The 22,516-nt window shown below is 46.3% G+C and overlaps 1 protein-coding gene across 2 annotated transcripts in view; it reads left to right on the top strand.

Annotated features, from left to right (window-relative positions):
* The first annotated feature begins 314 nt into the window (after positions 1-314).
* The window catches only part of LOC147439619 (RIBOSOMAL RNA PROCESSING 5), a 227,635-nt gene continuing 205,433 nt past the window's right edge, over positions 315-22,516 (top strand). For both annotated transcript variants that reach the window (XM_086485434.1, XM_086485433.1), the window contains exons 1-2: positions 315-471; positions 551-720. In XM_086485434.1, the coding sequence (XP_086341560.1) occupies positions 396-471; positions 551-720 (246 nt within the window). In that variant the 5' untranslated portion in view covers positions 315-395. The remainder of the gene's footprint in view (positions 472-550; positions 721-22,516) is intronic.

Genomic DNA, 22,516 nt, shown 5'->3' with positions numbered 1-22,516 from the left:
ATTGGTTTCTTTATGTAGTTCACTACAACGTTTATTTAGAAAAAACAATAAAACCACTGAAATAACTTGACCTATTAGTTACATTTTGCCATATATCTATTACTCCGTTTATAATACCCTCTCTGCAACCTTTCAAAATATTTGTTGTGAAAAAAGTTATTTCTACAAACACAACCCACATCTACTTTTGCATTGCATTTCCTAAACTGGCCACTGTGATTCTTCACCTTGTTTTCGTCTTCTATTTAACACTTTCAAAGTCCCGAGGGACACAAGCCCATCAATTACATTTCATCTCTCTCTTGTTTTAACAAGCCAAAAATTGGGCAGGCAATAAAATGCACTAAATCTCAGTAGCCTCTGTTTTTGTGAGCTTAAACCTCCCAGTTACAGACATGGCGAAGAGGAAGGCTGCAACTTCCAGGCAAGGGCCCGTGAGCTTTACCGATGAAGAACCCGACTTTCCAAGAGGTCTGTATGCTCTTTTTTTGGTTTTTCTATAAAAGAGAGAGCGCACGCACGCACGCCACCCTTTTTTTGTCTTCTGTAGGTGGAGGTTCTGTCCTCACACCCTCAGAGGTCCGTGAGGCAGAGGACCAGGCTGATACTGAATTTGCAAACGAAGGAAAGGTTAGCAGGAAAAAGCAGAAAAAGCTGGATGAATTTGATAGATCCTACCTGGTCAAGATACCCAAGTCTGTGGAACTCCTACGCTACAAGGTTATCCATCACTCCTCTGCAACACTTTTTTCCGTCATTTGGACGTTATATGAGATTGCTTTCTCTGTATCTAGTTTCAGTGTTCTCGTTCACATAAATGTTTGTATTTTTGGCTTTGCAGTACCAAGCCAAATATTCATAAAGTTTGATCTAAAGATATTTGGCTTGCAAAAGCAAGGCTGTGGGTTCAATCATGCTATCGGAGCACCCCTCCTTTTGAGGATGGTCCCGTAGTAACTGGCTACCTAGCCGCCTCCTTGTTTCTACTTGTCTACGGGAAATGGTGCCATGCTCGAAGTCTCTGCTTTTAACTTCGCGTGTTACATCTTGGGCAGGAGTCCAACCTTTCTAGATATGGTGGCCAAGGGTCGCGTGATTTAAGGTGCTTCTGGGTCTTCTGGTACAGGTATTGTACATATGGGCCCTAAAATGGAGTGTGTGAGAATGATAAAGGATTTGAGCATTGTCACGCTCCTTTAAAACTTCACCAGCCGCATCCTTCGGCTTTGTGAAATCATTTATAACAAAGTCACCAAGCTTGTAATGGTTCAACGGCTGTAGTCATGGTTGTAACCATCTAGCATAGTTGTTACCACGGAAAGGTTGGAGTGTGGGGATATTAATCAGTTTGTCTGCAACTTCGGTGTACAACTGAGACCAGTGACTCCATGCTTTAGGAACTCCGCTTCTCTCTCTAAAATTCTACATCTGTATCCTTTTTGTAAAGAGGCAACAACAATGAGAGATGAAGAGGGCTCTTCAAATCAGCCCACAATAGCAAACATCTGCACAAAACAGCAGCAACAACGGAAATCCTGTAAAAAACAGCAACAAAAGGAAATCCTTAATGACTACGAGCCTTTAACCCCCCCCCCCCCCCCCCCCCCCCCCCCCCTTCTCCCCTGGAAAAGTCACCTTTGGCATGGGGATTTTGTCTGTGAAGCCTCCTACTGCGGTTATGTTACCGAAATCGGGTTAGAGTAGGCCATTTTTAGACCAGTAAAAGTGGGACAGCGCGTAGGAACTTGCAGGTTTTCTCCCAAGTTTTGTAATAATTAAAAACACCGAAAGGGGCACTAGTCTTTGGGGCCTATAGGGTGTCACCGTCTGCTTGGTAGCACTCTAGCTGCCCAACCGTGCTTTGTTTGAAGTGTTAATTCCGGTTACAGGTTTATTCGTGAAGTCTTCCTCTGAGGTCGTAAAGTCAAGTAAAGTTATCAAGTAAAGAATCGGGTGAAAGCTAAAGTCTACCGCCCTACGGGCCGGGACAGAATCACCTTTCCCTTACAGAGTGAGCCTTGGTTGGTTTGCGGTGAAGACAGAGTGTAGGAACTTGGAATTACACTATGGCTGACAGGACAAATGACGCCAGGGAAGAGGGTTCCTCTTCACATGATAGACATGCTATTCCTCCTCCAGTGTTCGAGCGTGGCGAGAGTTCACGGTCACCCCTGTTTGTAACTTTCGTTGATTTGAATGCTCCACAATGTCAAGGGTTTATGAGTGGACAACTAGACGAGGATGCGTTCAGGACACAATTGGTTGCTGCTGTGAATGTGTTCTCTCGGCTGGTGAATCCTAGGTTTATGGAATACCTGCAAGCGCCGCCAATGTCACAGCAGACAAGGCAACCGTCTCATGTAGTAGAGCTTGTTGAGGCTCAAGCCTAGGTCCCTTGTGCGTCCCAGAAGGGCGGGAGCACTCTCATGTTGCGGAGTCACGTGGGGCTCCAAGACAAGTTTCTTCTATCCACAAACAGGTGGTTGGGACGCCCATTTCACAGGCTTTACGAGTTCAGCCAGCCACCTCTTAGAGTCCGCATGTTGCACTAAATGGACAGGGAACTAGTTTTCAGGCTATGCAATAGGTTTTTCCACTACCCACGGTACATCCTGGGTATTTCGAGGGTGGATCAATGTTTCAAAGCATGGCTGGTTATGCGCCTGGAAACCAGCAATATATGCCAGGAGCAATATATGCCAGGAACAATGTTTGGGGGTATGTAGGGCATGATGCCAAACCCCATGTATGGAAATATTGGCATGCAGCAAGGGTTTCAGTGCAACCATGGCAAGTTTGGGGTGCCACAGGGCAATTTTTGCATGGCTGGTTTTTCCGACTAGCAGCCACATATGGCACCAATGACGCAAAATGTCAATGATCAAGAGGCGCCGATGATCCCTATTATAGTGCCCATGTTGCAGACGATTCCCTATGACAATTTGGGAGCACTGGAAAAGCCAAAAGCCTACAAAGAAGATGGTGCAACTGTAAAGTTTGATGCTTTCATCTTACTTTCCTCCAGCAGTTTGATACAGCTTATGCAGGGGGGAATTTTACAGAGGCCTCCAAGGTTAGGAGTGCTGCCACTTTCTTGAAAGGCAATGCGCTTACATGGTGGACGACATTGTTGATGCAAGGACAGACACCTGCCACATGGGTATATTTCAAGAAAATGTTTGCATCTGCATGGCTTCAAATGAATTTGAAGCCGATGTCATGATGGATTGGCACCAACTCACTGCGGCTACTTGCAAGAGCCTACCCCAGTACAATCGGAGGTTTTGTAAATCGTTGCTCTCAATAACCTCCTACAGGTTTGTGCCACTGATAGAGCAGATTGAGAAGTATTGTTGTGGGCTGCCTAAAGGGCTTCGAGATAATTGTATAAAGAATAGAGTGGCTACCCTCACTAAGCTTATGGAAGTTGCCAACACTGGTCTCGCCTTGTTGAAGGGAGAGGACAATGGGTTTCGGGCAACGTGAAAGGGGGTCAGCAAAAGAAAAATTCAAGAAAGAAGCCTGTTGTGAAAGTGACTCTTCAAGCGTCTCAAGGGTCTGAAAAGGCAAACAAAGGCAAGGATTCAACCGAGACGTTTGAAGGACATGCCAAGAAAAAGAAAAGGAAGCCTTTTGTGCGCAAGTCGTTCGAGGAGAAGGCGGCTTTAATGGTTGAGAACAAATGCTTTATATGCGAGCAGCCTGGCCATTTTGCTGCAGATTGTCCTCAACTGACTCAGAGGACAGGAAAGGCAAGAAGCCTAAACCCATGGCAGGTCTAGTGCCAAATATGGTGGGTGATAGGCCAATTTCAGATGCCAGTGAGTTATGCAAGGCGTGGGGTAAAGTTAGGGACTAGACATCACTCATCTTCTCTGATCCAAGTGCTAAAGCAAACTTTATCTCACCAGAGTTTGTTAGAGTTACACCACTGTTGCTTCGCCATTTTGTACGGCTAGTGATTGTCCTGGGTTGGCCACTCATTGCACATCATGTAGATTGCATGGGCGGACACTTTTAGCACGTGTCCAGCCGGTCATTTTCTGAGCCTGGCTGGGTGCACACATTTTTAGCCATTTTTGGGCTTTTATGTTTTTTTGCGCCAGTTACACATTTTGCCCTACCTCAACCTAACATTTTATAAATAGAATGGTTAGGGTCTTGTAGTCACACATTGTGTATTGAGAGCATCATTTGCAGAGCACTTGTGTTTTCTCTCTCTCTCGCTCTCTCCCTCCAGCGTTTTCGGTGCGCGTGGCTCACACCCTCTCCGTTGCTCATTCTCACATGGCATCAGTCGCCAAGTTGTGGAGCATCTGCATCGATCTCCCTCCCAAAGCCTAGCGCTAGTAGTTCTGCACGCTTCCATCGCGGCAAACTTAAAAAATGCAGCCTAGCATTTTTCAGCCCTAGCGTTTTTTGCAAGAAGCCTTGCGTTTTTGCATTCTGAGCCTCGATCTGCACTCCCAAGTGCTTGCGCTACCCCCCTAGCACTTGGGAGTAAATCGTAACAGATCAGCCGTGCGTTTTTGGACCTGCTTGCGTTTTTGGTATTGTCCAAGGTTGGTTCAATAAGTACGTCCGGATCCATACCTTACCATCCGGTTGATCTGTACGGATCAATCGGTACGGTTTTGTTTTTTTTTTTAATAAAATTCAGCCCCTTATCCAACGTGAGGGTTTCGCTAGGTCCAAGCGACTATATTTTGGGGCTTATTTTTAAGGCACTTGCATTGAGCGGTAACAAAGTGCAAAGAACCAGTAACCGCAGAGAAATTTGCAGAGAAACAGTGTGCAGGTAAAGTCTCTCTCTCTCTCTCTCTCTCTCTCTCTCTTCTCCAAATTCTTCTTGCAGGCTCCGGAGCTCCCCCTCTCTCTCTCTTTGTCTCTTTCTCTCACTCGTGTCACGTGTCTCTTATTGTTTGCGACAGATTCATCATGCCTAAGCCATGCAACCTGTACTGGAAGGAGCATACCAATGTCATCCGCATTATCAACACTCCAGGCCAAGCGGGTTCCGACACTCGACGATGGCAATGCAAGTACTGTAATTTTCAGCTCACGAGTACATTTTCTTGTGTCGTCAAGCATCTGACAGGCATTGGCACGACCAACAATTGTGGAGGGTGCAAAAAGGTTCCACAGGATATTAGGGACAAGCTGATTGCGGAGAATTTTTCGGAAGTACCAACACCAAAAAAAAAAACAGGTTGCCAACACACAGAGGATGCTCTTCATGATGCTCTTATTGGGGATTTTGGTGGTTCATCTTCTGAGGTTCAAGAGGATCATCCCATTGCTGGTTCTAGTAGAAAGAGGGCTCGAGTTGTGCAGGAGGAGGAAGATCGAGGTGATATGGATGCACGTAGGCAAAGCACCTTGCCTTCGTGTGTGAACTCTCTTTCTTGGGTGAAGGAGCGTCAAAAGGTGGCTGAGATAGAGATTGCTCGTACTCTCATTGAGTGCAACATCTCCTTCAATGTTTTGAGGATTGAGCAATGGAAGAGGATGGTCCGGGCTATAGCTGCTGTTGGTCACATAGATTCATGGTCAGGGGTGGAGTATAAGAAGATCCTCACTACAATGCTTGATGAGCAGAAGGCTTTGATAGATAAGGCTTTGGTCCCGATCAAGGCCGGTTGACAGCAGTTTGGGTGCACCATCATATCAGATGGCTGGAGTGATGTTCGTAGGCGGCACATCATTAATATTCTTGTGTCGTCTTGTCTTGGCACATACTTCTTGCGCGCTGTGGAGGCAGGGAAGGCTGGAGAGCCCATGAGTGGTGAGTTTATCTTTGGGCACATCAAGAAATCTATTGATGAGGTTGGGAAGGATAATGTGGTACAGGTTGTGACTGACAATGCCTCAAATTGTAAACTTATGGGTGAAATGGTCGAGGTAGCTTACCCTCGGATTTCTTGGACCATGTGCTGCGCATTGTCTTGACTTACTTATGGAGGATATAGGCAAGTTGCCTTGGGTATTGCCTATTGTTACAGATGCCACTAAGATGACCACCTTTTTCCGCAAGAAACATCAAGCTTTAGCTATCTTCAGGAGCCACAATACACTTGATATGGTGCGACCCTCAAAGACCAGATTTGCTTATATGTATTTAGTGCTACAGAGACTCTTCAAATTGAGGGATCCACTTCTCCAGACAGTCGTGGACCCGAAGTGGAGATTGATGCATCACTCGTAGACAGAGCCCACTAAATACATACAACGACAGGTGCTCGATGAGTCCTTTTGGACACAGGTTCAGAGTTTGACAGTGGCATTGCAGCTAGTGTATGTGCTTCTTCGAGTCACAGACATGGAGGGATGAAGAGACACCTTACAGAGTGCGTATCTTTGACACAGAGCTGGTAAGTACTTGTCTTTTGAAATCTTCTAGTAGACTTGTTGTCATTTGAATTTGCCAATTCAACTTTGTTTTATTGCTGAAAATTTCAGCCGAGATGACATCATGGCCATTGTAGAAAGGAGATGGACTTTCATGAGTCGTCCCATTCACGGGATGGCTGCATTGCTTCATCCTTTCTACAAGATGCCAGAGCTTTTCCATGAGAGGAGTCTCTTAAAGCTCAAGGATGATTACATCATTATGATGTACGACATTGACGATCAGCTGGAGATTGATGCAGAGATGATCAACTTCATGAACAATCTAGGACCATCCTTTGCTAGAGCTATGGTGTTGAGGCCAGAGGCTACCAAGTTTCCTCTTACATGGTGGCAGAATTATGGGAGACAAGGTCTTCCAACGCTTAAACATCTGGCTTTACGAGTACTTTCACAGGTAATTGAGAATCCTGAGACTTATAGTTTTTGTACAATGTACTTAGTACTTACTATTGCCATATATTAAATCTCAATGCTCATTGTTGTAGGATTGCTCGGTTGGTGCATGCGAACGCAACTGGAACGCTTATTCCTTGATACATACGAAGATCCGCAATTGTCTCAGCACTTCTCAACTAGAGAAGGTAGTCTATTGCCAAGCAAATATGAGGCTTGTGCTAGCCTACCACGCTTTGGGAACACCCAAGTATGTCTACTATTGATTTTCACATGAATGATTGAGTCATGAATCATGATACATTCGGCCATTGAGTACTTAGTACATACTGAATAATATTTCCTCTGTTTTCATTTTTCAACAGGCGGACCCAACCAAGGTGAAGATGGTGGCAGATCCTTGTGCTATAGAGGAGGTGGAGGCGCAGATCAGAAATGAGCAGGAGGAGATTATTCGGCTACTTCACAGGGAGTTGGAGAGTGTTGATCGGCGTGTGACGAGGTCACGCGCATGAGCTTTGGCTATTCCTCTACGTGAGCATGATCCAGACCCAGATAGTGCTCGAAGAGAGAGCATTCGTAAAGGGAAGCTACCTATTCGTTCTTCTCGGAAACGGGCAAACGAGTCTGTTCGTCTCATTGAGGCTTCGACAGAGGTAGTAGAGGATGATCTACATGTGGCACAAGTGTCCGTGATGGCAGAGCCAGAGTACGACGAAGAGGGCAATGTCCTGACGGATGGGGACTTGGTCTCTTCAACACAGTCTTCATCTGCATCTGATGATGATTTTTGAGGATGGGGCCATCACATGGATGATGGGCTAGCTTTGAGCTAGCTATTTAGTGCTTTCTACTACTATATAGACATACTTTTTGAGTAGGATGCTTTCATTTATGATGATTGATGAGCCTTTTGTTATGGCGTGGGCCTTGTAGGCTATCACCTATGGTACTTTGTTATTTGATGTTTTCAGCATTGGTGTGTTCATTGTTATTTCAGATCTCATTTGACTCTTGAGCCTTGATGTTCTTGTTCAATTATCAATGTTGTCTTAACTTTTAAGTCTCTTGCAGTAGTTACACAGTATGTGGTTGTCTTGTAAAACATGTCTTTGAATGTCTCTATAAGTTGTTGGCTTCTCTCTTGATTTCTATTGGAAAAGTCCTAGAAAATGTAGTATTTTGCGGTTTTTTTACAAGAGTACGTATTTTTACGTACATAATTTTTTTTTCGTGTACGGAACAACGTACAGTACGTTTGGTACCACCTTGGTATTGTCAACGTTTTTGAAGACATGCTGTGTTTTCTACACAACGCTGCCCATACATACTCGAGTTAGCGGCCTACACTCGCCTGGAGAGCCTTCTACTACCAAGCACTTGTAGATCTATAGCATCGTCAGGTATTCCCCCGGCATCGGCACCATTTTGGCACCTATTACTTGCTGTTTTTTTTCTCTGTTTTCAGCCCCTCGATGGGTGAGAAGTGACACTCTGCGATGCTCTCGTACCGATCGGTGGCGTACAGGCACGCTGAAATCTCTATCACAGCAGCGTTTGTAGCACCCTTTGCAACGTTTTTTGGGCGGACAACGGGTTGATTTTTTTGCCTTTTGTGCGGTTGATTACTCCCTTGCTGGTCTGGACACCAACCGGTGGTTGTATGAGCGGTTATCTTGGACTGATACAGCATTGGAGACGGTACCTTCGTCGGCGACTTGCGATCTTATCGATCTACCTCTAGGACTACTCTTTGAGCACGCGACATGTCGACTCCGAAGCAGAAGGGACAACAACAATCCCAAGAGGGGGCCACCACGTCTTTTGTGACTACGACCACTTCCACTTCTGTGACTAGGTCGGCATTTGCCAACGCAACATCCAACAATTATGCACTCACCCAGTTTGCTGAGGAGAAGAAGTTGGATTTACACAACTATTCTGTGTGTAGGACACGAGTCCGCATAATCATTGCCTACCATCGACTCTGGGAATGGTTGAATGATTTCACTCATTCGGCTACGAAGCCTTCCCCTCCCACCGCCACTTAGGTCCAAATCGACGAGTGGGTGGATTGGGACATACGAGTCTTCACCTTTCTTATGATGAACCTCTCGGACCGCATCGCGAAGGAAGTTTCCAAAGAGGAGCATGCACATCCATTGTGGAGATGGATTCTTGACCAGTTTGAGTAGATCTCGTTTGCCAGACATACCACACTTGAACGTGCGTTGTACAACGTCCAGTTCAAGGATTTCAACTCACTCGATGGGTTGACCCGTCGCATGTGAGAACTCTGGGATGACCTTGTCTTTGCCGGAGGCGACATCACCTCGGCACGCATGGCTGGCCTCTTACTATTCAAGCTTCCCCCACGCTTTGATCCCTACTTTCAAAGTTAGCTCACATTTGGACGTACCTCTTTTCCCACCTGCCCACCTGGGACGAGATTCTCCCTTCCCTCTGACAGATCGAGGGGCACTCCGTATTTAGAGCCGGAGGTGTTGTCGATGCAAAAGGAGCTTTGATAGCTCAAGGAGGCAACAAGAAAGGTAAAGGTAAGAAGAAGAAGAAGAACAAGGACATCGAATGCTACCACTGCCACAAGAAAGGGCACAAAGAATCAGAATGCAGAAAGAAGCAGTGAGAAGAGACCAATAGGGAGAAACAGACATCCTCGACTGTAGTTGTAGCCTCTCATGAGATGACGGGATCACTCTTGCCGACCACGCTCTTGCTACATTGCAGTCAGGTACTCGGGTTGTTGACAGTGGAGCCACCACTCACATGACTCCCCAACAGTCTTGGTTTAGCTCTCTCAGGGAGACTCATGGGCATACCGTCATTATGGGTGACAACCATGAGATTCCAGTGTTTGGCACAGGCCAGATTACCCTCTTTCGTTCTACCTTAGACTCGAAGTTCAGTTCAGTGGAGGCGCTTTACGTTCCGGACATGGCCTTCAACCTCCTTTCTGTGTCGAGTTTGGACTCTCAGGGTGCTGACATACACTTTTGGAGTGGCACAGTGACCATTTCTGATTCTACGACAGGTACTGTTGTTGCACATGGTGAGCGCGATGGTTCCCTATACCGCCTTATTGATCTTCTATCTCGGACCACGGAGTCTTCTTCTCTATGGCATGTACGATTTGGACATCTATGCTATCAGCATCGTCAGCTAGGACCTCTATGGTGGAGAGTTTACCAGCGATATGCTCCTCATCAGGCATATGCAAGGCTTGCCAGATGGGCAAGCAACACAGGGTTGCCTTTCTGAAGTAGGCATCCAATAGAGCTTCGGCACCACTCGCACTTGTTCACATTGACCTATGTGGCCCGATGAGCACTCCTTCATTTTCTCGCTCACAATTTTTGCTTTTGCTTGTGGATGATTTTAGTAGGTACACTTGGGCTTCGTTCTTAAAGCTCAAGTCTGAGGCTTTCAATGAAACCGGCCTGCACTTTCAAAAAGGGCGGTAGACCTTAGACTTAAACCTTATTTGCTTTCACCCATTTAATTTGTCGCCCACTTTACCTGTACTTTCAAGACACAACAAAGGGGAAAGGGATACAGGCTGCTAGATTGCACCTGTATGAGAAGACCGACACCAGATTGGCCCCTAACTTAGGTGCCCCTTTCGGTATTTCTTTATTGTTTAAAAGTGGGAAATAACGCTGTGGTTCCCTACAAGCTGCCCCGCACAAACTTGGCTGAATTTCAACTGTTCCGGCCCGATTTCGGCAGCATAACTGTACTATGACCCTTCACAGTCAGTATTCCCACGCATTGAATGACTTTCCCGACGCATACGGGCACTTTGCAAAACCTGGCGAGAATCTGCAGCATGCTGAATTCTCTGTTTTCAGCCCCGAAAATGCGCCAGATCACCTGTACAGCGGTCCCCTTGCGTCCCCGAACCTCCTGGGGGTATTAGGGACCGTTTAGGGCCAAAACCCTAAACCTGCAAAAATACACAGCAGGCTGTAATTTACTGTTTCGGGCTCCGTTTTGCATGCCAGTCGCATCCGTAGCAAGTCCTCAAGCTCCCGCACTTGTAGGGCTACTTGCCCTTTGAATCGGACGAGATTTCTGGTGTGAACCTCTCCGAATTCACCTGTACCTGCGGGGGATTAGCCGCTAGCTAATCCAATACCTGTGCAAGAGACTCTTGTCTCGGCAATCGTGCATGAACCCACACAACTGTACATTGGTCAATTGAAAAGCCCACAAGAGGGGCATAACATACTGCCATAGGGGAGAGAGAGGGCAGTGCGTAGCGTGCACGGCATCACTCCTGGCACCGCACTGTACATAGGAGGGAAAGGAAGCACTCCATAGCTCTTAACCTGTGACAAAATCTGCAAATGAGCCTCTTTCCCCTTCAAATTCAGCGCCACCTTCTCTTCCATGAGGAAAGTGCACATAAAGGTGCCACTTGGCACATTTACAAGTCATTTCCCATTTCGGGGTTGCCGCCTAAAAATCTCCCAACCGGTTGCCCAGTTGACTTCTCGGCAGAGTAAGAAAATGTTCCCCTTGTCATTCCGTAGGTAATGACGCAAACACATTTTCAGGTCCCAAAATAGCAGTTCCCTAAATTTTAGGAGACGCTGCCATTGTATCTTTCTAGGTCATCTGACCCCCTTTGTACACTGCAGCCACACCCAGAATTGAAATGTAGCCTTGTAGCAAAGGATTCCACTTTGGCTAGTCAATGACCCCACTTTGGCTAACCATAGTCCTTGTCCAACCTTAGTGCTCTCTTGCCCTCAGGCCTGGACTCCCTCTGGACAATTCCACACTAGCTATGCAATGCAGGGCAGTTAGATTTCCCGAGGGTTGTTTCCAAACAGTGAAAGTAAATAAATAATAAGAAAGAAATCAACAAAAAGGATAGATAGTAGTCACACGTTGGTGACATTCAGTTTCATTCGGAATTGAAGACGATGGTCGAAAAGGAGAAGGATTTGCACGTCAAATGTATTCGCTCAGACAGAGGACTTTGTACAGTGGTGCAAGTCAGAGGGCATCCAGGGCTAGCTGACTACTCCCTACACTAGAACGGAGTTGTTGAGCGGAAGAACCGGACTATCATGGAGATGGTTGGTGCGATGCTTGCACATGCTTCTTTGCCCCGGGTTTATTGGGCAGAGGCGTGCAACACGGCGGTTTACATCCAGAACCATTCTCCTGTCCATGCTTTGCAGGACATGACTCCTTATCAAGCTTACTATGGGCGCAAGCCCTTTGTCTTACACTTTCGAGTTTTTGGGTGTCCGGCCTTTGTCCATGTGCCAAAGGAGAAGCGATAAAAGTTAGACTTCAAGGCGAAGAAGCTCATCTTCCTGGGCTATTCATGAGAGTCTGATGGATATCGGCTTCATGATCCTGACGCCAAGACCTCCACAGTTAGCCGTGATGTGACTTTCATGGAGCTTTTCAGCACACCTGCAGAGGGGGCAGCATCCAAGCCTATACCTTCCCTACCTCCTCCTCCTCCACCTCCCACACTTGATCCAACCCCTATCCCTGTCCCTGTTCCCTCTACACTGCAGCCAGTTACTTCACCCGATCATGCCATGTCAGATTCCGATTCTGATGTGGATGATGGTTCTCCTCCGGTGGAGGCGGTTCCACTTCGTAAGGAGAAGTTAGTACCTGGTTGGCTCTAATCTACGGTTTCTTCCTCTGGAGTCACGAAGTTACCAAACTCGCCAAACCCTGGACAGCCTCGACGTTCTTCACGCCTCAAGCAGAGGTAAGTTTATGATGGCGCAGAGTTCGTGAACCTTGCACTCATCTCCCAGATTCAGGCTTCACCAATTGAGCCTTCCTCGGTGGAGGAAGCACTCCAACATGATTGCTGGAAGCGTGCCATGCAGATAGAGTTGGACTCTATTGAGTGGAATAAAACCTAGGCCCAACAAGGGGAAGGTGGTTTCTACGAAATGGATTTTCAAGACAAAGTGTAAGGCCAATGGTTCCCTCGACAAACACAAGGCAAGGCTTGTTACTCGGGGTTTCACATAGCGACCAGGGGTGGACTTTGACGAGACCTTTGCTCCCACTGCTCGCATGACTACCATATGCACAGTGTCTGCTCTCGCAGCCAACTTTGGTTGGCCTATCTTCTAGATGGGTGTTGAAAGTGCTTTTCTGAATGGAGTTTTGGATAAAGAAGTTTATGTGGAGCAATCTCCTGGGTTTTGTGTACCAGGCAAGGAGGACTGGGTCTATCAGTTGTGGAAAGCATTGTATGGACTGAAGCAGGCTGGACGATAGTGGTACCTACACTTGACCAGTTTCTCGTGAGGATGGGGTTACGGCGTACCTCATCAGATTCCAACTGTTATGTTGTCTCTGATGGCTCTTTGGTTGCAATAGTGATTGTCTATGTGGACGATCTCATTTTCACAGTCTCATGGACCAGCAAGATCAAGTCGATCATGAAAGCTATGGAGACACGTTTTGAGATGACTGATCTTGGGCTTCTTCACTGTTTTCTTGGATTTGAGATCTTTCAGACACCAGACGGCATCTTCTTTTCTCAATGGAAGTATGCGAAGGCTACCCTAGAGAGATTCCAGATGACAGGTTACAGACCGATTGGCACTCCCCTTGAGGCTGGAGAGAACATATCGTTTCACGATCCTTCCCCACCGATTGACTTGAAGTAGTACAGGAATGTTGTTGGCTGTTTCGTATGGCTGACTTATTCGCGACCAGACATCTGTTACATAGTTTCTGTCCTCAGTTCCTTCAACACCCGACCTCGTCAGCGACATTGGCAGTGTGCCCAACGTACTTTGCAGTACATCAACGGCACCTTGGACCATGGTGTGTTCTATTGTCGCTCCAAGGGTTGCACCTTACTTGGTTGGTACGATTTGGATTGGGCAGGAAATCCAGATACTCAATGCTCTACTACAAGAGTGGTTTTCTCACTCAGGTCGGGACCCATTTCATAAGCAGTAAGCGGCAACCCACCGTTGCGCTATCTTGCACAGAGGCAGAGTATAGGGCAGCTTGCTATGCTGCTTGTGAGGCCATATGGCTACAAAGATTATTGGGAGAGTTGTGTTTTCCCCATATTGCCATGACTCGTCTTTTGTGTGACAATCAGAGTTGCATTGCTATTGCCAAGAACCCTATCTTTCACGCTCGGACAAAGCACATTGAGGTGCAGTACCACTATGTTCGGGAGCGGGTTTTGGCGGGGAGATCTTCATTTGAAGTATGTCCCTACAACGGACAATGCAGCAAACATCTTCACGACGGCTGTACCTCAGCGGACTTTGGCTTCTCACCTTCGACTCATCTGTGTTGTCTCAGCATCGGGTGCTGAGAGGGTGTGTGTTACACCACCGCTGCTTCGCCATTTTGTACGGTTGGTGATTGTCCTGGGTTGGCCACCCATCGCACATCATGTAGATTTGCATGGGCGGACACATTTAGCGTGTGTCCGGCCGGTCATTTTCTGAGCCCAGTTAGGTGCACACATTTTTAGCCATTTGTGGGCTTTTATGTTTTTTGCACCAGTTACACATTTTGCCCTACCTCAACCTAACATTCTATAAATAGAATGGTTAAGGTCTTGTAGTCACACATTGTGTATTGAGAGCATCATTTGCAGAGCACTTGTGTTCTCTCTCTCTCTCTCTCTCTCTCTCTCTCTCTCCGTCCAACGTTTTCGGCACGCGTGGCTCACACCCTTTGCGTTGCTCACCCTCACAGAGTTGGCCATCAAGCTGGGTATCAAAGTTGAAGAGATGGGGTACACGACAGAGGCAGGGTTGACATGTCGTGGCCACTCAGAGTGTGTTACGCCTATCATTGGAAAGCTGCGTCTGCATATTTAGTCATATGTGGACAGAGAATAATTTTACATTATGCCACTAGACTTTGAGGAGAGATCGGGTGAGAGCTGAGTATCATGACCTTTCCTGTGAATACATGTGATGATAAAAGGGTGCTAATCACACTAAATCATCTATGGCATGCAATCGAGGACGTTTGTGATTTCAAGAAGGGTTTACGTCACGAGGCTATGGCAACCACTAACCTTAGTTAACGGTTTCTTTCCCTTGATTTTTATTTAATATTTGGGACCCTCTTTTTGAAGTCACAAATGGTCGGACATTGTGTAGCCAGTGTGAAACGGCCAACGGCCGAGAGTTTCACCCACAGTCGGGAAGGGAAACTCGCCAAGAGATGGTCGGGCCAGTCGGCACTGGAATCCGAGAAGTAAAAGGGTGTCTAGGCTCTGTTCAAAGTCATTTAGGCCCCTCGCTACACTTTATAAGTTAGCAAAAGAGGCTAAGTGGACACATGGCAGCACGAGATGAATTTGCATGATTTGCAAGGAGAGGGAGCCCTAGATTGAGAGAGGGGGCTGATTTTTGGCATAAGTGAACTACTGTGTGTGTGAGTAGTGGGTGCAGGTGATTACAACTTTAATGGAAAGCTTGCCTTCTCCCTTGTCTTATGTAGCGCGATGATTCCACTCTTGTGTACACCTCTCCCCCTTTGAATACAGAAACGTGATGCTCCCCGCTCGAGGGCTTTTCATTTGTATGTACATTTGTGTGGGTTCATGCGCAATTGCTGAGGCAAGAGCCTCTTGCACAGATACTGGGTTAGCTAGTTGCTAATCTCCCGCAGGTACAGGTGAATTCAGAGAGATTTCACGGGAGAAATCTAGTCCAATTTAAAGGGCAGGTAGCCCTACAAGTGCGGGAGCTCAAGGGTTTGCTACGGATGCGACCGGCACGTGAAACGGAGCCAGAAACAGTGAACTACAGCCTGCTGTGTATTTTTGCAGGTTTAAGGATTTGACCCTAAGTGATCCCTAATATCCCCAGGACCTTCAGGTAAGCGATGGGATCAGTGTAGAGGTGATTTGGTGCATTTTTGGGGCAGAAAACAGAGAATTCAGCGTGCTGCAGATTCTCGCCAGGTTTGGGAAAGTGCCCGTATGCGCCAGGAAAGTCATCTTTTGCATGGGGATTTGATCTGTGAAGCCTCCTATTGCGGTTATGTTGCCGAAATCGGGTTACAGTAGGCCATTTTCAGCCCGGTAAAAGCAGGACAGCACGTAGGAACTTGCAGGTTTTCTCCCAAGTCTTATAATGATAAAGAATTACCGAAAGGGGTGCCAGTCTTTGGGGCCTACATGGTGTCAGTGTCTGCTTGGTAGCACTCTAACTACCAAACCGTACTTTGTTTGAAGTGTTAATTCTGGTCACAGGTTCATTCGTGAAGTCTTCCTTTGTGTCGTAAAGTCAAGTAAAGTTATCAAGTAAAGAATCGGGTGAAAGCTAAAGTCTAGCGCCCTACGGGCCAGTTTCAGTATCAAAGATTAAAGGCTCGCATGGGTTGATGCCAAATGGTATCAAGATAAGTCTGATCTGCTGTTGCAGTCTGAGAGAGAGAGAGAGAGAGAGAGAGAGAGAGAGAGAGAGAGAGAGAGAGAGAGAGAGAGAGTTCTAAACCAACCAACCTTGGCAATGAATAACTGATGGATAATACAATGGGGGCAATGGGATGTATATATACCCACCTGAGTAAATTGCCCTACCCAGACTTCGATAAATAAAGAAAATAAATACCTAAAAGCAAAAATAAATATTGGGATCACATTGGGCTATTCACTTGAGATGCCATAACTTAAACACCCTCTTTGCAGCTCATAGTGGACATATATGGTGAGACCAAGTCGATGAAGAAACTACCATGGACATCCTAGCAACACCGGTCATGTTGGATACACCTCGGATTTGCTACCTCCAACTTTTACCTTAGAAGAATGCCATCTTGAGCATTGGTTGCGTAGTAGAAAATTGAAGTGTAGACCACAGTACGTCCAAGAATCCCCATTCGTGAACTGTGAACACATCACGTTCAAAACATTACGAGACAATGAACTTTGAAACACATCTTGTCCATAGTCCGATCAACAACAATGGATTGGTGCATTCATCCATAGTGTTTTAGATACGTCTGATTGGTTTCTTGCTAGTTACATGTGCCTTGAACTCTGATCCATGGTTCAAACACCGGTAACTTGAACTCCAACACAAGGGTCCAAATTGTGTATAGGGAGCACTGCTTGCGCCTCTGCCACTCACAAGCTTCTCCCTGGCTGAAGCTAGTGGCGGCAACGTCTTCACTTGACTAGGAGGCAGGAGTCCTTCTGAACGTAGTCTCCAACACACTAGCAGATTCCTTACTTTCCTTCCCTGACTCATTATCACTGCTTTCCTCATTATGCTTGCCTTTGCCTTTGTCCTTTGTAGAGCCTCTGTGTTTGCCTTTGGATTTGCAGTCTCTAGACAAACGACCACACTTCCCACAGTTGTAACAACGGATGTTTGTCTTCTTTCTCGAATCTGAAGCAGTAAGTGCTTCAATACCTTTGTCACAAATCTGAATTTTGCCTTGAGTTATTAAAACGAGTTCCTCCTCAATGAGAAAAGAGGCGAGATCATCAAATTCCAGACTTTTCTTCCGCATTTGTAGCCGAAGTGTCGTAGACACCATTTTATACGCCTCAAGCAATTTCGTGAGTACTAAAGCAGCTAATTCAGTACTGGTCAGTGCACTTTTCATAGCCGATAGTTGATCATGAATAACCTTAGCCTTCATAAGAAATGATTGCATGGAACTTCCGGTTGGAAACTTGATGGCAAGTAAGTGCCCAAGAAGGGTGACTGCTCGCATCGTAGAATCCCGATCGAATAATCCGACGAGCTTGAATCACATATCGTTGGCAGTCTTCAAAGTTTGTATGGCTGAAGAAATTTCCTTTGTAAGAGATTCTGCAATGGTGGACATTGCCTTCGCATTACTCGCGTCCCAATCAACACATGATTTTTGATACTCATCATCTTGAAGGCGGGTGTACCTGTTATTGGGAACCCTCATAGGACGGGTCTCCGAGCCGTCGGCCATGTCCCATAAGCCTTTCTGCGTGAATGAGAGTTGCATAATCAAGCTCCAATGGGCGTAGCTATCATTGTTAAATTATTCACTAGCGCTCAAGCAAGGGGGGCCATATTGAAGTTGCTAGATTTTTAAGTGATTGATTCCTTCTTGCACTCCAAGGATTGGCCGCAAAATCCAAGCTATTCACCAACTCTTCGAAAATGTTTGAGCTTGAAATCCTCTCCTTCCAACCCGCTCCAAAACACCTTTGAGGCTCTTGCAAGCAGTCTTCCCAAAGCCGGCAGCAATGGGAGCACTCGATGCAGCAAGGGAATGGCCGACGAGAGGCTCAATGGGCTGCCGAAGTACCGGACCCCCATAGGAAGACCGGTGAGGACAAATCCGCTCCGTTCCGGCGAAGGAAAGGTGTTGAAATCTGAAAACGCTGGCTGATCTGCTGGAATCTGCAAGCGCTAGGGCTGATCTGTTGCTATAGAGGAAAACGCCAGGGCTGATGCAAAACACTGGCTGATCTGGAGGAAAACGCTGGCTGGCTGCTTTGCAAAATGCTAAGGCTGATTTGGCTCTTCCTCCACTTGATGAGATGGCTAGACTTCTTGCTGCCTTTACAGGTGAGATTTGCAGATTATAAACCTCTTAAGGCTTAGGTAGGGCAAAACCTTTGTCAAATTCTTATAAATTAAATCATTAAAATGATTTATTAGTAAGTTTGACCGGGCTCAATTTCTAGGTGAAACTGTCGCACATCTGTCGATTCAAGAATGCAATTGACGCGGGAAATGGCTCATTAACATGCACGTCATGCCAGATGCCCACCGTAGTGTAATATTTTTATCAAAACGGTTCTACAATCCATTTATGCAAGAGGGTTCTAAAACAGGAAAACCTAGTCTAATGGACTAGTTCGGACATGCAAGTCTTGCAAATAGGCTCACAAAATTGCCGGTACTGTCACGAGACGGGCACGAGGTGCCAATGGAAAAGAACAGATTGAACAACTTTTAGCACTTCAATAACAACTGAACTGAAAGAGAGAGACGGCACGAGGAGTGGCGAAGTTCCACCCCAGAGAGTATTGGCCCCAAACCTTGGCGCCCCTTTTGATATTTCTTTATATTACTTGAACTCAGTGCAATGCCGGTACTCCACCTTCTACACCTCGGACTGAAGCATGCTAGAGAATGAGCCCTTGGCCATAAAAAGCAATTACATGAAAATCTTTCAAACCCAAAAGCAACTTGTCCAAAAGCTGCCCAAAGTAAATTACGAAAATCCGTACAATGCCACGTCAGCGCAAAACGCGGAAATCCGTACACTGCCACGTCAGCACATGTTAGCGCAAAATCCGAAAATCAGTACAGGTTTGCCACGTCATCAGCTGACTGCGTATCTTTTGTGTGTGTGTGTGTGTGCGCGTGCTGGTCCTACTTCACCCTCTGTTGCTGCTCCTAGGGTTTAAACTTTAGGCCTCTGAGCCGGGATCTGCAGGTTGGCTCCGTTCTTCAGTGACTTTACACGTTAGCAGTTTGTGCAATTTGTGATAGACACTATCCCTCTGTCACAAACTGCTGACATGTCAAAGCCGTGAAGAAGGGAGCCAACTTGCAGATATCGGCCGAGGGGCCTAAACCCTAAGAAGAAGTCCTACCAACTTATGGGGACCCCGTCCGATGGGGCCTCAAGTGACATAAAGGATTAAAATAAAAGACTCTCACACACACACAAAAGAAAGAATTGCGTAGCAGCTGATGACGTGGCAACTGTACGGCAAATCCGGAAATTGCGTTGATATGATGACGTGGCAGGCTGTACGGATTTCCGCATTTTGCGTTGACTGCTGTACGAACTTCCGTGATTTACGTTGGCAGCCTTTGGGCATTGCTTTTGGACCAGATGCTTTTGAGTTTGAAGGCTTTTTACTGTAAACTGCTTTTGGGGCCCAGGGCCTTTAAATATGAGGTTAGGGCTCATTCTCTGGCATGCTTCCTGGAGAAGGTGTAGAGTTTGGAGTACCGGCTTGTACTGTGTTGATGCAATATAAAGAAATACCGAAAGGGGTGCCAAGGTTTGGAGCCAATACTCTCTGGGGTGGAATTCAGCCACTTCGTGTCGCGTGTCGTCTCTCCCTTTCAATTCAGTTGTTATTGAAGTGCTAAAAGTCTGTTCAATCTATTCTTTTCTATTGGCACGTGGTGCCCGTCTTGTGACAGTGGTATCAGAGCATCAGGCGTGTGCTTTTCTGAAAGCATACCGGTCCTACAAAAGAACAGTCAGAGCTATTTGAATCTTATTTGAGGTATCTTCGGCCTCCGACCCTGGACTTATTAGCCACTCCCACCCTTACCTCATCGTGCATCGGGCGCGCTCTCGTCTTCATCGCTCTGTCTTACAGGGCATAAGCCATCAAGAACCCAAGACTTGGAAGTCATGGATTCAGTAGAATATTTGCAGTTTCTGCTCAACGAACTCCACGACATTCTTTCGCGACATCCTCAACAGAATCTTCCAATGCTGCAAAGTTTTCAACAATTTTTGAACTACATTTTACTCCCTATGATGCCCTAGGTGGTACCTGCTCCTCCGGCATCAAAAAGTACGAGAGCTTCCAACTGGCAAACTTCTCGGCCGTCTTTTCCGATTGGGGGAGTTTTCAAGAATATGGTGCAGCCACCTGACCCTGATCAAGTGCAACCGCCTTTGCCCCGCCATTGCCCCCACGTCCACCACCACCACCACCACCACCACCACCACCGCCACCAGGCTACAATGGTTGGAGCCCATATGGATACCCTTATTATCCATACTCGGGATATGCGCCTAACCAACCCGAAGATTTCAAAGATGGCGGCAGGACAATCAAATTTTTCACTTTTTTTTGGTGTAAAAAATCGCAAGAAAGCATTGCAGTTCCTACAACAATTCGACAACATCTATGCTTTTGGGAACTATACAGAAGAATCCAAGATTTCTCGAGCAACAGGATTTCTTAAAGATAATGCTATGCAATGGTGGAGTTCAATCGCGACACAACCGCATGCTTCAAGGACCTGGCAAGCTTTCAAGATAGTTTTTGCACGTAGTTACATGACTTCTATGTTTGAAGTCCGGATTTTGGCAGTGGGGCTAGAGTTTACCACAGAAGAATCTCCGGCCACTAACCACAACTCTCGGCAACAACGAACAAATTCTCGAGAGTCTCGTGAAAATCAACCACAAAGGCCTCGTTTGACGCCTCAACAACGAGACACCTTACTATAAGAAGGCCGATGCTTTGGATGCATTCAAATAGGGCATAATCATTTTAATTGTCCCAAACGCATTGATAGACGAGAGGAGCCGACTCCCGCACCAACGGTCGACAGTATCCCAGCGCCACCTCCTGCTAAGAGAGCTAGACCCACTATTGGACTAGTTCCTGATATTTATGGCATACGCCTTGAGAGTACAAATAAATTGTGTCGAGCATATGGCAAAGTCAATGGCTTCAAAGCCCTTATTTTCGTTGACCCCGGAGCTACAACGAACTTCATCCATCCAGAATTCTTAAAGCAGATGCACTTCGATTATGATGCAAAGGGTGGAGAAATTGAAGCTGAGCTAGCCATCCACATGACAGTTCAAACTTAGAAAGTGGTACCGCTCATTGGTGCTCCTCCGGTGACTATTCAAGATTATCATGGAAAAGCTGATTTTCACATCATGAAGTTGGGCAATTGCGACGTTCTGTTGGGCATGCCTTGGCACGACAAGAATGATGCGACTCTCTAGGTTCAGAACCGAACAATCACCGTGATGCAGAAGGACAAGCCAATTGTCCTCAAATTTCGATTGTGTGAACAAAACCTCGAATGAACTCTCTACTTGTTTTTTCTTTATAGCTAGAAAGTATTGTTTGAAAATTTGTTTGAAATGGATGGTATCTGCTTTGAACTTGTCTTGGTGCCGATTTGAAATGTTTGACTTTGGTTTTAATATTGGTTTCAATGGTTGGTGATTGTACTCCCGGGTGGAGTAATTAGAAATGTTGTTTTGCTATTGTTTGAACCTCCGAACGACGCAGATGGGATGTCTGTGGAGCGTTTGGTTGTATGCTTGTAAAATAATTGTTGTTGTGACTCCCGGCCCATACCTGGTGATTATGCGGGAGGAGTATTAAGAAGTCTGAGCAGTGGTTACTCTCAACACCTCCAAACAATGTAGGCTGCGGTCTAGGGGACGTTTGGTTGTAAAAGGCCTCTTTATCTCCCGGCCCGGACTTTTTGAGGTTATGCGGGAGGAGTGATGAGGGAGTCGTTGAATATCTCGTGGCCCGGACCTTGTTAGGTTATGCGGGAGGAGTGTTCATCGACGACTTTATGTTTCTATGTCTTGTAACATGCATATGTGAGCATTTGTGTTGCATTGTGATGTGCCAACCACTGAATACTCCTAATTGGATGAGATTGCTTGGGTATGTAATTTTAGTGCATCAAGACACCTGTGGAAGATCAATACGGTCTAGGTGTGATGGCTAATTTTACTACGTCGGAATATCAAGCTTTCGGATTTGGACGAAAGGAGAAGCTAACTCCTTGATCAAAAGAGCCGAAAGGAGAAGCTAACTCCTTAACAAAAAGAGCAAACTGATTGTCCCTTGGAATGTCCCTCGGAATGACCCTCTGAAATTTTTGAGCTAACATGAGTTGTTTTGCAGATATGCTGTAATTGCGGACGATTACTCTTTTTCAAGAAGAGGAGATGTCACAAACTGTTGACGTGTCAATAT

Source organism: Adiantum capillus-veneris, chromosome 16, assembly GCF_014529385.1.
Source record: "Adiantum capillus-veneris isolate H3 chromosome 16, ASM1452938v2, whole genome shotgun sequence".
NCBI classification, from domain to species: Eukaryota; Viridiplantae; Streptophyta; class Polypodiopsida; order Polypodiales; family Pteridaceae; genus Adiantum; species Adiantum capillus-veneris.
Note: the sequence above shows the minus strand (reverse complement) of the source record. Positions and strands in the feature narration are given on the sequence as shown.